We start from the raw sequence: 12,362 nt of genomic DNA, 5'->3' as shown, positions 1-12,362 counted from the left end.
TACTTCACTATTTAAATAATATCTATTTTTCTTTTCTTGTTGCGGTACTTAGAATATCATAATGACCATATGTTTTGCATTGCTGTAATGAGAATTGGGGGCTGGCACTGTAACTGCCATGAAAATAATGTTGTAACATAAAAAAGGAATATTCTGGGTTCAATCCAAAAAATATTTCCACATGTCCCTCCTTTTCTTTAATAAAAGTAACAATAAAAGTAAGGTGTTAATCATTATTATGCCACAAATATTGTTGATTGAGTGAGACACTTACAATGGAAGTGAATGTGGCCAATTTTTTCGAGGGTTTGAAATCTGATGCTTATGACTTTATAAAAGGACTTACATTAGCTGTAAAGTTAAATAATTGTTTTGAAGGTATAGTTTTAAGGTTTTAGGATTTGCAGCGTAACGTCGCCATGGCAACGAAGTTGTAAAATTGGACATAACTTTACACAGAAAAGGTTTGTAAGTGATTTTATTACATTAAAATCATATTTACATGCATTTTGTTGATGTCTTGTGGCTATAATTTGAAAACAGTGAGTATTTTAATGTTTATCGATTGGCCCCATTCACTTCCATTGTAAGTACCTCACTGTAACCTCGATTTTTGCATTACGCCACAAATTCTGTCAATTTAACTTTACTTGTATTGAACATGGAATATTTCAATAGACTTCATTTCTATAGGCAAATCATAATTTATTTTTTGTTTCTTTTGATTTTGGAGACAAAAAGACCAGGACATTTCTTAAAAGGTTTCGTGAGAATCACCCTTTAGCAGTCTTATCAAATAATGAGTCAAGAAAAGATGTTAAAAGTTGCAGTTGATATTACTTCTGGTTCATTCATCACACTGGAAATAGATGGTTAGAAAAGCACCTTGCATTATTGGATGCAATACTCAGTGTATTATGCGCTATACTGCACATTTTGTCAAATTTTATGCAAACAGAAAATCAACATACTTTGCACAGTATACAGACGATATAATGCACAAGTAGTAAGAGTAGTACAGAGTATAAAGCTTTAGTGCTCTTTTACCGCAAGAGCAAAAGTAACTAATGACTGTCAAATACACTTGTAATATCTTATAAAGGCCTTGTGGGGTGACACAGGCTCTTGCCTTGGTCTTCACCACACTAAATTAAACAGAGACATTGTTTACCATCTGGGACAGATCAACAAACCACCCATGGATCATCCACCAGCTGTCTCTTTCTTACCCTGATGTGAATCTGTGTCTTCTTGGGAGACAATGAGATCTTCAATGTTTATGTGGTCAACAGTTTGTATATTCCATAAAAACTATAAGCTTCCAACCATCAAATTCAACATGTTCAATCAATTGCCAATAGCACTAAATAAAAAAATCTACATTTTTCTGGGTCATGATAAAACAAGTGAAACCTATTGAAGGTTCAATAGGTTAAGCAGCAATAGATGTTTTAGTGGTCTTGTGATCAGCTTAGTCTGCAATTAAGAACAGACCCTTTCATTACAGGAAATAGTGAGCAACACAAATGGATATCTTTAGTTAAACCAAAAAAAAAAAAAAGGGACTAGCAACCCCTTAACTCCAATTGCTAAACATTTCGGTCTTGACAGAGGCTATCATGTAATGTATAGTGTAACCCATAGTACTCAGGACAGTATATGATCCAGCCTTTTGAGTCCTATACATTCTATGAATTAAGCTTTCCTACTTGCACATTATATACAAAAGGAAATTACTTAAATGATTAAAGTAGAATACACAAGCTTCTTTGACTATCCTCTCTGTTGGTGACTATTCCAGACTTATAATCACACCCCCACCGTCTAAGACACCAAGTGACTACTGTAGAAGTCTAAAAACTAAATTGTAGTGTCCAAACTTTATTTTGCTTTGTATTCAGCCTTCACGGGGTCCAAGGAACATTGAATGACGCAGATCCAGTCCACACACAGCCAGGAAAAGAAAGAAAGAGATCTCAAAACATCTCAGGCTTGCATTCAACAGACCTGTTTTGTTTTCTCCAATGGCAGAAAGGAGCAGCTCTTTCAGTAGTATGACAGCAAACCCTAGTCTTCTGTCATTAATTTAGTGGCAAGTCAGGAATGCTGACCCAACTGGCAAGGAGCCATAGCCGCCCCATTGGAGCCTTTCAATCTGCACACACCAGGATGAAAATGCTGATATTCAAAAGTGAAAGAGATAGAGATGAGCGTTCTAATATAAATAGCATTTTTAATTACTATGTATTGCTGAATTGGTGCATATAAATGAAAATGGTTAAATGGGTCATGTAATGAGGAATAAAATGTTCCTTGATCTTTTGACATGTCACTGTAATCGACAGCCGTGGCCAAAAGTATTGGCAGTGACAAACATTTTGTGTTTCGCAAAGTTTTCTGCTTCAGCTGTTGTGGTGTTGATTCACATTGTTTCTAGATTATTGTGCAGAGTGAGCAAATGCATTTTAAATAATTGCAAAAAGCTTCATTGGCCAAAAAAATTAACTTTATTACCAAAATCCAAATCTCACTTTGTTTTGGCCCTGGCACAAAATGACCAGCTAACATCATTTCACTAATCATATCATCAGCACCTGGGAAAGTGTGAACGAGTATTAGTCAGGTGAAATCCTGCTATAAAAGGAGGGAAGAAGTGCTTCCAATCATTGTGTTCTTGTTTGCAGTGGCTACCTCTAAAGATAGACACGTATCCATCATCGCTTTGACTCAAAATGGCCTCACATGCAAGGAAATTGCTGCAAAGAATATTGCACATAAAAGAACCATTTACCGGATCATCAAGAACTTCAAGGAGAGAGGTTCAACTGCAGTGAAGAAGGCTTCAGGACATCCCAGAGTGTCCAGTCTCCTGAGGAGTAAGCTACGGAATCTTGTCACCGCCAGTGCAGAGCTTGTTTAATATTGGCAGCAGGTTGGTGTGAGTGTATCTGCACGCACAGTGTGGCAAAGACTTTTGGACAATGGCCTGGTGTCAAGAAGGGCAGCAATGAAGCCACTTCTCTTCAAGAAAAACATCAAGGACAGACTGAAATTCTGCAGGAATTACAAGGATTGCACAGCAGAAGACTGGTGCAAAGCTTTTTTCTCTGAAGCCCCCTTACGACTGTTTGGGACATCTGGAAAATCGATAGTCCGGAGAAGAAAAGGTGAACGCTACCATGAGTCCTGTGTCATGCCAACAGTGAAGCATCCTGAGACCATCCATATGTGGGCTTGCTTTTCATCCAAGGGAGTGGGATCTCTCTCACATTTCTGCTCAAAAACACTGACTTGAATAAAGAATGGTATCAAAACGTCCTGCAAGAGCAACTTCTCCCAACGATCCAGGAGCAATTTGGTGATGATCCGTGCATTTTCCAGCATGATGGAGCACCACGGCACAAGGCAAGAGTGATAATGAAGTGGCTTGGAGATTATTACATTGAAATTTTGGATCCGTGGCCAGGCAACTCCCTGGATCTTAATCCCATAGAGAACCTGTGGTCAGTCCTCAAAAGGCGAGTGGACAAGCAGAAGCCCACAAATTGTGATAAAATCCGAGCACTAATAAGGCAAGAATGGATCGCCATCAGTCAGGATTTGGCCCAGAAGCTGATATCCAGCATGCCAGAGCGAATTGCAGAGGTTATGATGAACAAGGGTCAACACTGTAAATATTGACTCTTTGCATATATTGAATGTTTTTGCCAATAAAAGCCTTTAAAACTCATGAAATACTTATCATAGTATACCATAGAAACATGTGAAAAAATTATCTACAAATACTGAAGCAGCAAACTTTAGGAAACACAAAATGTATATCACTGTCAATACTTTTGGCCACAGCTGTAGAAACATACTGTAAGTTTCAGAACTCAGAACTTCCTCTTTAGTCAAAAAAGAGCATTTATTGTCTCCACTCCACAAAAACGACTCATTTTGAAATTGGCCACATTGTGATGTCAGCGTGAGGTGTTCATTTGAACTGCCTCACCTCCATCAAATATGTAATTGTCGCAGCTTAGGTACGCCAACACTGAAAGTGATACTATTCCTGTAGTTTGCTTTTAACCGAGGAAAAGATTAAGATGTTGAGTAAGGTCTGACAGTTGTCCGGTCAGATATTGTTATCATCCTGGTTGTGTAAAAACTGCAAGCCTGCATAGCCTTTTGAAGGAAAAATGCATGACAGGACCCCTTTAAATATCATACTTTATTGTGTTCATATAGTTTAAAAACGTGTGGTAATCAAACCTTCATTATTTTTAACAAGATTTTTACTTCTTGCATGAAACTTTTTGAATCTACTTGGCTAGATTGGGTGTTTGGTTGAAATGGTTTCTGACAGCTTGTCAATGGCCTGCACATGCACTGGCGATGCGCACAGACAACTATCGCATCTGCAGGTTGAGAAAATCTGGGCGTACGTAATCTGGCCGCATACGATGAAATTTACCTCACACGTAATGTGCGCAGAGCAATCAGAAATGCGGTCAACCGAAGTATACTCAGGTCTAAAATGAGGTCTAAATCTAGTTAGATTGAGACTTGGGAATGAGACAAGAAAGATTAAGTCGTTTTGGACAAAATATGCCCAACAGTATCTAGGTTGAATGTTAGAATTAGAGTACACTTGCACAGACTGGAAGTTAAAATTCCGCCCTTAAACCCACAATGAATCCTCTCCGTCATACCCAACAAGATGTGCACCCAGTGGTGCTCTCCAAAGGTACTCGCAATAAAAGATTGCAAGATGGCAAGCCAACGAGCCTTTGACGTTCTAAGTTCAAGTCTCTCTCCCACACAGACACACAAAAGTCCCTCAACTCGCTCATCCTTCCTTTGTGACATGGGAGCACCACCACTGGGACGAATTAGGGGCCCTCCTGAATGTCACACTCACATGCCATATACAATAAGACCCCCATCCCTGGCCAGACTCCCTACGTTGTTGCATGTCCACAAGCATCAGCCGGCTCTTGCTAGCCAGGCACAAAACAAATCGAGCAGCTGACAGCATAATTCACTAAGAGGGGCTGGCTCAAGGCCATGGACAGGACAGCATAGAGATTTGGCTCTCCAACCAGAGCCCCCTCATCACCCCATGTTAACCCGTTCCATTCAGCCACGGCATCCACTGTCCCGGGAAGGAGAGAAAGACACAAATCGGAGACTCAGAGTGCGTCCTCTCCACATGCCTAAGTGAATGTGCTTGAGCCTAATACCGACTAATCTGTTGATCAAATGCCCCCACTGCCATGGAGTGGAAATCTGCTCCTGTTTTCACAAGCAGATTTGGACAGGGGGTCTGGATGCCAAGGTGCCCCAAGTGCCCCCACTATAGGGCAAGAAGGAGAGACAGAAACAGAGAGACAGAAACTGTTGAAAAGTTGAAAACAGAACAACAATCACACAGATTTTAAAAGGTTCACTCTTGAACCAAGATCAAAACATGCTTGAAACAAGATCATAGGTGGACGTTTCATCAACTAAATTTCTTGTCTTTATAGTTTATTTTTATTTGCTAAAACAAACAGATTTAAACTTTTTTCTATAGTTATACCAGGGCCTGAAATTTGGGATTGCGGGTTTGCGGGAATTGCGCACACTTTTAATCATTCCCGTATGCTGCATATTCGTAAAGTAGGGACTTCATTGTTTTATTCACTTTAACATGTTGCTGAAAATGTTTAAACCTCTCTCTCTCTCTCTTCCAGCTTTCAGCAGTTCTTTGAGTGCTTGCTGAGCTCAGTTTGAGGGCTCACATTGAGGAAGCACATATTACAGATCTAAAAGTCTGTTAATTCGACATGCGAATGGCGTTGCAGTTCAGTTCAGTGACTTTATTATCCAAGATGTGGAAATTTGTCTTCTGCTTCACCATAGACACTATAAACACCAAAACATCAACATAAAACAGCATAGAAAAAACATAATAACATGATAATTTAAGTATTAAAGTATACCTTATACAGACATATTCACATACCCACACACACACGCATATATAGCTACGCATTCAATATTATGTCAGCATATGGCCGAAATGACACCTGAAACACATACTTCATGGACTGTGGTTGCCTAAAACATAATAACTGAATGTGACAGTGTAGAGGAACAAAGCTTTTTTTTTACTTTTTATATACACTCACCTAAAGGATTATTAGGAACACCATACAAATACTGTGTTTGACCCCCTTTCGCCTTCAGAACTGCCTTAATTCTACGTGGCATTGATTCAACAAGGTGCTGAAAGCATTCTTTAGAAATGTTGGCCCATATTGATAGGATAGCATCTTGCAGTTGATGGAGATTTGTGGGATGCACATCCACGGCACGAAGCTCCTGTTCCACCACATCCCAAAGATGCTCTATTGGGTTGAGATCTGGTGACTGTGGGGGCCATTTTAGTACAGTGAACTCATTGTCATGTTCAAGAAACCAATTTGAAATGATTCGAGCTTTGTGACATGGTGCATTATCCTGCTGGAAGTAGCCATCAGAGGATGGGTACATGGTGGCCATAAAGGGATGGACATGGTCAGAAACAATGCTCAGGTATGCCGTGGCATTTAAACGATGCCCAATTGGCACTAAGGGGCCTAAAGCCAAGAAAACATCCCCCACACCATGACACCACCACCACCAGCCTGCACAGTGGTAACAAGGCATGATGGATCCATGTTCTCATTCTTTTTACACCAAATTCTGACTCTACCATCTGAATGTCTCAACAGAAATCGAGACTCATCAGACCAGGCAACATTTTTCCAGTCTTCAACTGTCCAATTTTGGTGAGCTCTTGCAAATTGTAGCCTCTTTTTCCTATTTGTAGTGGAGATTAGTGGTACCCGGTGGGGTCTTCTGCTGTTGTAGCCCATCCGCCTCAATGTTGTGCGTGTTGTGGCTTCACAAATGCTTTGCTGCATACCTTGGTTGTAACGAGTGGTTATTTCAGGCAAAGTTGCTCTTCTATCAGCTTGAATCAGTCGGCCCATTCTCCTCTGACCGCATACTGGATGTTTTTCCCTTTTCACACCATTCTTTGTAAACCCTAGAAATGGTTGTGCGTGAAAATCCCAGTAACTGAGCAGATTGTGAAATACTCAGACCGGCCCGTCTGGCACCAACAACCATGCCATGCTCAAAATTGCTTAAATCATGGGATTGCTTTCCCATTCTGACATTCAGGTTGGAGTTCAGGAGATTGTCTTGACCAGGACCACACCCCTAAATGCATTGAAGCAACTGCCATGTGATTGGTTGATTAGATAATTGCATTAATGAGAAATTGAACAGGTGTTCCTAATAATCCTTTAGGTGAGTGTATATATATAGTTAGTCAGAAGTTTACATACACCTTACCCAAATACATTTAAACGAGAAAAAAAACAATCACAATTTCTGACATTTAACCGTAGAAAACAATCCCTATCTTAGGTCTGTTAGGATAACTTTATTTTAACAATGTGAAATGTCGGCCTGGGTAGCTCAGCAAGTAAAGACGCTGACTACCACATCTGGAGTCATGAGTTTGAATCCAGGGTGTGCTGAGTGACTCCAGTCAGGCTTCCTAAGCAACCAATTGGCCCGGTTGCTAGGGTGGGTAGAGTTGTGTTGGGTTAACCTCCACCACACGAGCTAGGTCTCCACAGTAACACACTCAACAAGCCATGTGATGGCATGGCAACTGAGATTTGTCCTCCACCACCCAGACTGAAGCGAGTCACTATGCCACCATGAGGACTTAAAGCGCATTGGGAATTGGGCATTCCAAATTGGGGAGAAAAGGGAAGATGTCAGAATAATAGTAGAGAGAATTGTATTTCTTTCATCACATTCCCAGTGGGTCAGAAGTGTACATACACTTTGTTAGTATTTGGAAGCATTGCCTTTAAATTGTTTAACTTGGGTCTTCCACAAGCTTCTCACAATAAGTTGCTGGAATTTTGGCCCATTCTTCCAGTCAGGTTTGTAGACCTCTTTGCTCACACATGCTTTTTCAGTTCTGCCCACAAATTTTCTAATAGATTGAGGTCAGGACTTTGTAATGGCCATTCCAATACCTTGACTTTGTTGTCCTTAAGCAATTTTGCCACAACTTTGGGGGTATGCTTGGGTCATTGTCCATTTGGAAGACCCATTTGTGACTGAGCTTTAACTTCCTGGCTGCTGTCTTGAGATGTTGCTTCAATATATCCATTTAATTTTCCTTCCTGATGATGCCATCTATTGTGAAGTGCACCAGTCCCTCCTGCAGCAAAGCACCCCCACAACATGATGCTGTCACCCCCATGCTTCAAGTTTGGGATGGTGTTCTTTGGTTTGCAAGCCTCACCCTTTTTCCTCCAAACATAACGATGTTCATTATGGCCAATGGTCAATTTTTGTTTCATTAGACCACAGGACATTTCTCAAAAAAGTAAGATCTTTGTCCCCATATGCACTTGCAAACTGTCATCTGGCTTTTTTATGGTAGTTTAGGAGCAATGGCATCTTCCTTGAGCAGCCTTTCAGGTTATGTCTATATAGGACTTGTTTTACTGTGGATATAGATACTTGACTACCTGTTTCCTCTAGCATCTTCACAAGGTCCTTTGCTGTTGTTCTGGGATTGATTTGCACTTTTCGCAGCAAACTGTGTTCAGAATGCATATCCTTCCTGAGTGGTATATTTGCTGCATTGTCCCATGGTGTTTATACTTGCGTACTATTGTTTGTACAGATGAACATGGTACCTACAGGCATTTGGCAATTGCTCAGAAGGATGAAAAAGACTTGTGGAGGTCCACAATTTTTTCTCTGAGGTCTTGGCTGATTTCTTTAGATTTCCCCATGATGTCAAGCAAAGAGGAACTGAGTTTGAATGAATCGACACAACATCTCATTCCCTCCATCAGGGAACGGTGGTTACACTAGTAACCTAGACGTTCCCCTTCTGTCACTCACTCAACGTTGTGTCGATTCTAGTGACACAAGGGGCCCCTATTCAATGAAGCCTCCTACACTGAACCGTGTTACGTGATTTGGACATTTTCACTTAGGGTTGTACTCACTTTTGTTGCCAGCGGTTTAAACATTAATGGCTGTGTGTTGAGTTATTTTGAGGGGACAGCAAATTTACACTGTTATACAAGCTGTACACTCACTATTTTACATTGTAGCAAAGTGTAATTTCTTCAGTGTTATCACATGAAAAGATATAATCAAATATTTACAAAAATGTGAGGGGTGTACTTACTTTTGTGAGATACTGTATATAGATCGTAAATAATGAATAGAAGCAAAACGGTGTGATTTGTCTGGATTTCTTTCTCTTTTTTTTTTTTTTAAGTCAGGGCATCAGGATTTCCGTTGCTCCAATACCACTCCATCACCTGTCAAATATGCCTTTAATAAGACATCCTGATCAGAAATATAAAAATGTATTTCAGGCCCTGTACACGAAGGTCACATCAAGTGTGCAAAGTTGTAGAAACACTCAGGTGCATCACTAAAATTTATTTTGGGTCCCATTAAATGGCTCGACGAGCACAGTTATTTTTTCCGATATGTCATATTGAAGCATTGAAGGCTCAAACTAGTTTTTAAATATCAATGGTCTTCAGTTCACATTAACAAGATTTGCTATTAGCTATTCATAAACAGGTGGTATGAAGGTGGAGAGACATTCTTATTCTAATGAGCATTTGATTGGACAAAATGAGTGAGTGCAGGATGCGTCGTCAATATCTTTGGTCATTTTCCTGGCACAAAATGTCTGTAAATTATGTGTTTATCTGCTAAAGCTGAATTTTGTCAACGTTATGTATGACAAGCATACAATAGATCAGAGCTAAAATACATAAAACATACAAAAAATTCAGTCTTTAAAGGTGAAGTGTGAAATATCTGCACCACTAATGCTAAATTGCCAAAATAATGATGTTTAGAAGAACAAGAAGAAAGTTTTTCGGAATCTGTTAGAGAGCAGTGACTGTTTTTTCAAATCCGTTTGGCTCTGGGTAGCTCAGCGAGTAAAGAAGCTTACTACCAACCCTGGATGTTGGTAGTAAGTTCAAATCCAGGGTGTGATGAGTGACTCCAGCCAGGTCTCCTAAGCAACCAAATTGGCCCGGTTGCTAGGGATGGTACAGTCACATGGGGTAACATCCTCATGGTCGCAATAATGTGGTTCTCACTCTCGATGGGAAGCATGCTGAGTTGAGCGTGGATTCTGCTGAGAATAGCGTGAAGCTTCTGCATGCACTGTCTCAACAAGCCACGTGATAAGATGCACAGATTGATGGTCTCAGGCATGGATGCAAATGAGATTCATCCAGGATTGAGGTCACTACACCACGAGGACCTAGAGCGCATTGGGAATTGGGCATTCCAAATTGGGGAGAAAATAAATATATATTTTTTATTTTATCGGTTTGGTGACTCTAGTGGCAGAGAAATGCCAAAACAGTTGTTCCACATGGATACACAATTAATTAGAGCATGTAGAGACACACACCTCCACACGTCCCACACAGGTGGACACACAATGCATATGGCAGGGGTGGGGCCGCATGAACCCGGCCCCACTTCCACGGACTGACAGCTTTACAGTCCCCAACCACCATCTGTCACAAACCCAAGACCAGACAAACAACACGGGGACTTTCTCAGTGGAATAACAGAGCAGTGCCAAAAAGAGTGTAGAAGAAAAAACCTGTTAGCTATAGTACAGAACTTGGGAAGACAGATGGTGAGAGAGTGATTTCATTCACTAATAGCTTGCATCCCAAACATTCAGCCCTCCCTTTGTGGCACACATTTCATCACAACATCATTTAGAGAACCAAACTAAAAAGAAAAGAGAGACCAGGGAGAGGGAAGCAGCTGAGCCGGTCTTTTTTTTACAGGTACTGACTTGCTATCACAGTTCAGACTTACAAAAGCACTTTTTCCATCTCCAAAGTAAAATGGCTTTTGCCAGCTTTCAGGGACTTTGTCTCAGACAGCATCCAAAAGATTAATCCAGGCATATCAGTTGCCTTCTTGGCACTTCGGAACACAAAGAAGGCAAACTAATGGGCCTGCGTTTGTGAACAAGGGGGTTCTCTGAAGTTGCATATGTTATCTTTGATCCAAGTTCACCTTTCGTTTTACAAACTAAATCTAAAATCGTACACACTGAAAATCACTGGTAAAACTGGTAAACTGGTAAAATATTGTTTAATATGACTGAAATCATTGAATCAACCTGTCTACATTGGGTTACACCAACAAAAGCTATTTTTAATGAGATATAGAAATAGCTCCATAAGGTAACAACAGCACATATTCACTTTTTACAGTGACATTAGAAGTATATGAAACACTACAGCCAAAGAATTGACATCTGACCGTCATACAGGGATCTAGCATCCCATTATTCTCAGTTTCTCAAATACAAATCTTTCTCCAGAGTAAACAACTGAGCAAATAAGGGAGCCCAACATGATAATAACCTTCAAAGAATAAAAGAAGCCAAGAGATCAGATAAATGCACCACTGGGTCAAATTCTGATATTCTTACAGGCTGTGAATGAACACAAGGCATAAGGTCAGACAGTTTATGCAGACTACAATACAGTATATTTTGATCCGCACTGTGTGACTCTTTGCTCAAAACACTACTGACCATAAAAAAACATAATACACTTAAAACATAACTCAAATTACTATAACATGGCTTTGCTCGTAAATATGATCCCGTTGTTGGAAATAAAGTGGAAAGTTTGAAGTTCAAGTTCATTTTTGAAAAACTTGACGGGGAATCCATAAACACACAGTACTTCTAAAAAGCGCATCTAAAAAGCGTTGTATTTTGATTCCAGTTGTACATACGCTTAAAATTTAGGGATTTGATAAACAGATAAAATGCTTTTCATACCTGTGTTACAGAGAAGTACGATCTGCGTGAGGAAGAGTGCGCATCTAGTCGCGAGCGCTTCCATTATTCTTTGAATGTGGAGAAATATTGCTGGAGAGAGCAAATGAGGCGAGCACGAGCGCGACGAAAGAGGAACTCCTCTCCAGAAGAACCAGTGGGTATCACATTGGATGGGTAACGGGACAAAATGCCCACTTCAGCGGTTAGATCCACTCTCCTCTACACTGAAGTGAACGCGTGCGGATGAAGCGCATCACTTCGCGCGAGGTGCGTTCGGCTAGGAGTGCGCGCGCCGCCCACAGACCGCCATACAAAAAGATTTGGTATCATTTTCTATAAAGACTATGTGTACAATGCATTAAAATACTTATTCTTTTCATAAACAATTCTTACCACAGTTATAGATTAACACTTAACTATTAACTATGGTTACACATTTAAAAACTATAATGCA

General features: G+C 40.3%; 1 protein-coding gene across 3 annotated transcripts in view; it reads right to left on the bottom strand.

Annotated features, from left to right (window-relative positions):
• The window catches only part of LOC127640617 (receptor-type tyrosine-protein phosphatase zeta-like), an 88,034-nt gene extending 75,899 nt beyond the window's left edge, over positions 1–12,135 (bottom strand). For all 3 annotated transcript variants that reach the window (XM_052123274.1, XM_052123275.1, XM_052123276.1), the window contains exon 1: positions 11,909–12,135. In XM_052123274.1, the coding sequence (XP_051979234.1) occupies positions 11,909–11,972 (64 nt within the window). In that variant the 5' untranslated portion in view covers positions 11,973–12,135. The remainder of the gene's footprint in view (positions 1–11,908) is intronic.
• Positions 12,136–12,362: the final 227 nt, after the last annotated feature.

The sequence above is a fragment of the Xyrauchen texanus genome, chromosome 49, assembly GCF_025860055.1.
Source record: "Xyrauchen texanus isolate HMW12.3.18 chromosome 49, RBS_HiC_50CHRs, whole genome shotgun sequence".
Lineage (NCBI taxonomy): Eukaryota > Metazoa > Chordata > Actinopteri > Cypriniformes > Catostomidae > Xyrauchen > Xyrauchen texanus.
The sequence above is the reverse complement of the archived record's forward strand: the minus strand, read 5'-3'. Positions and strand labels throughout refer to the sequence as shown.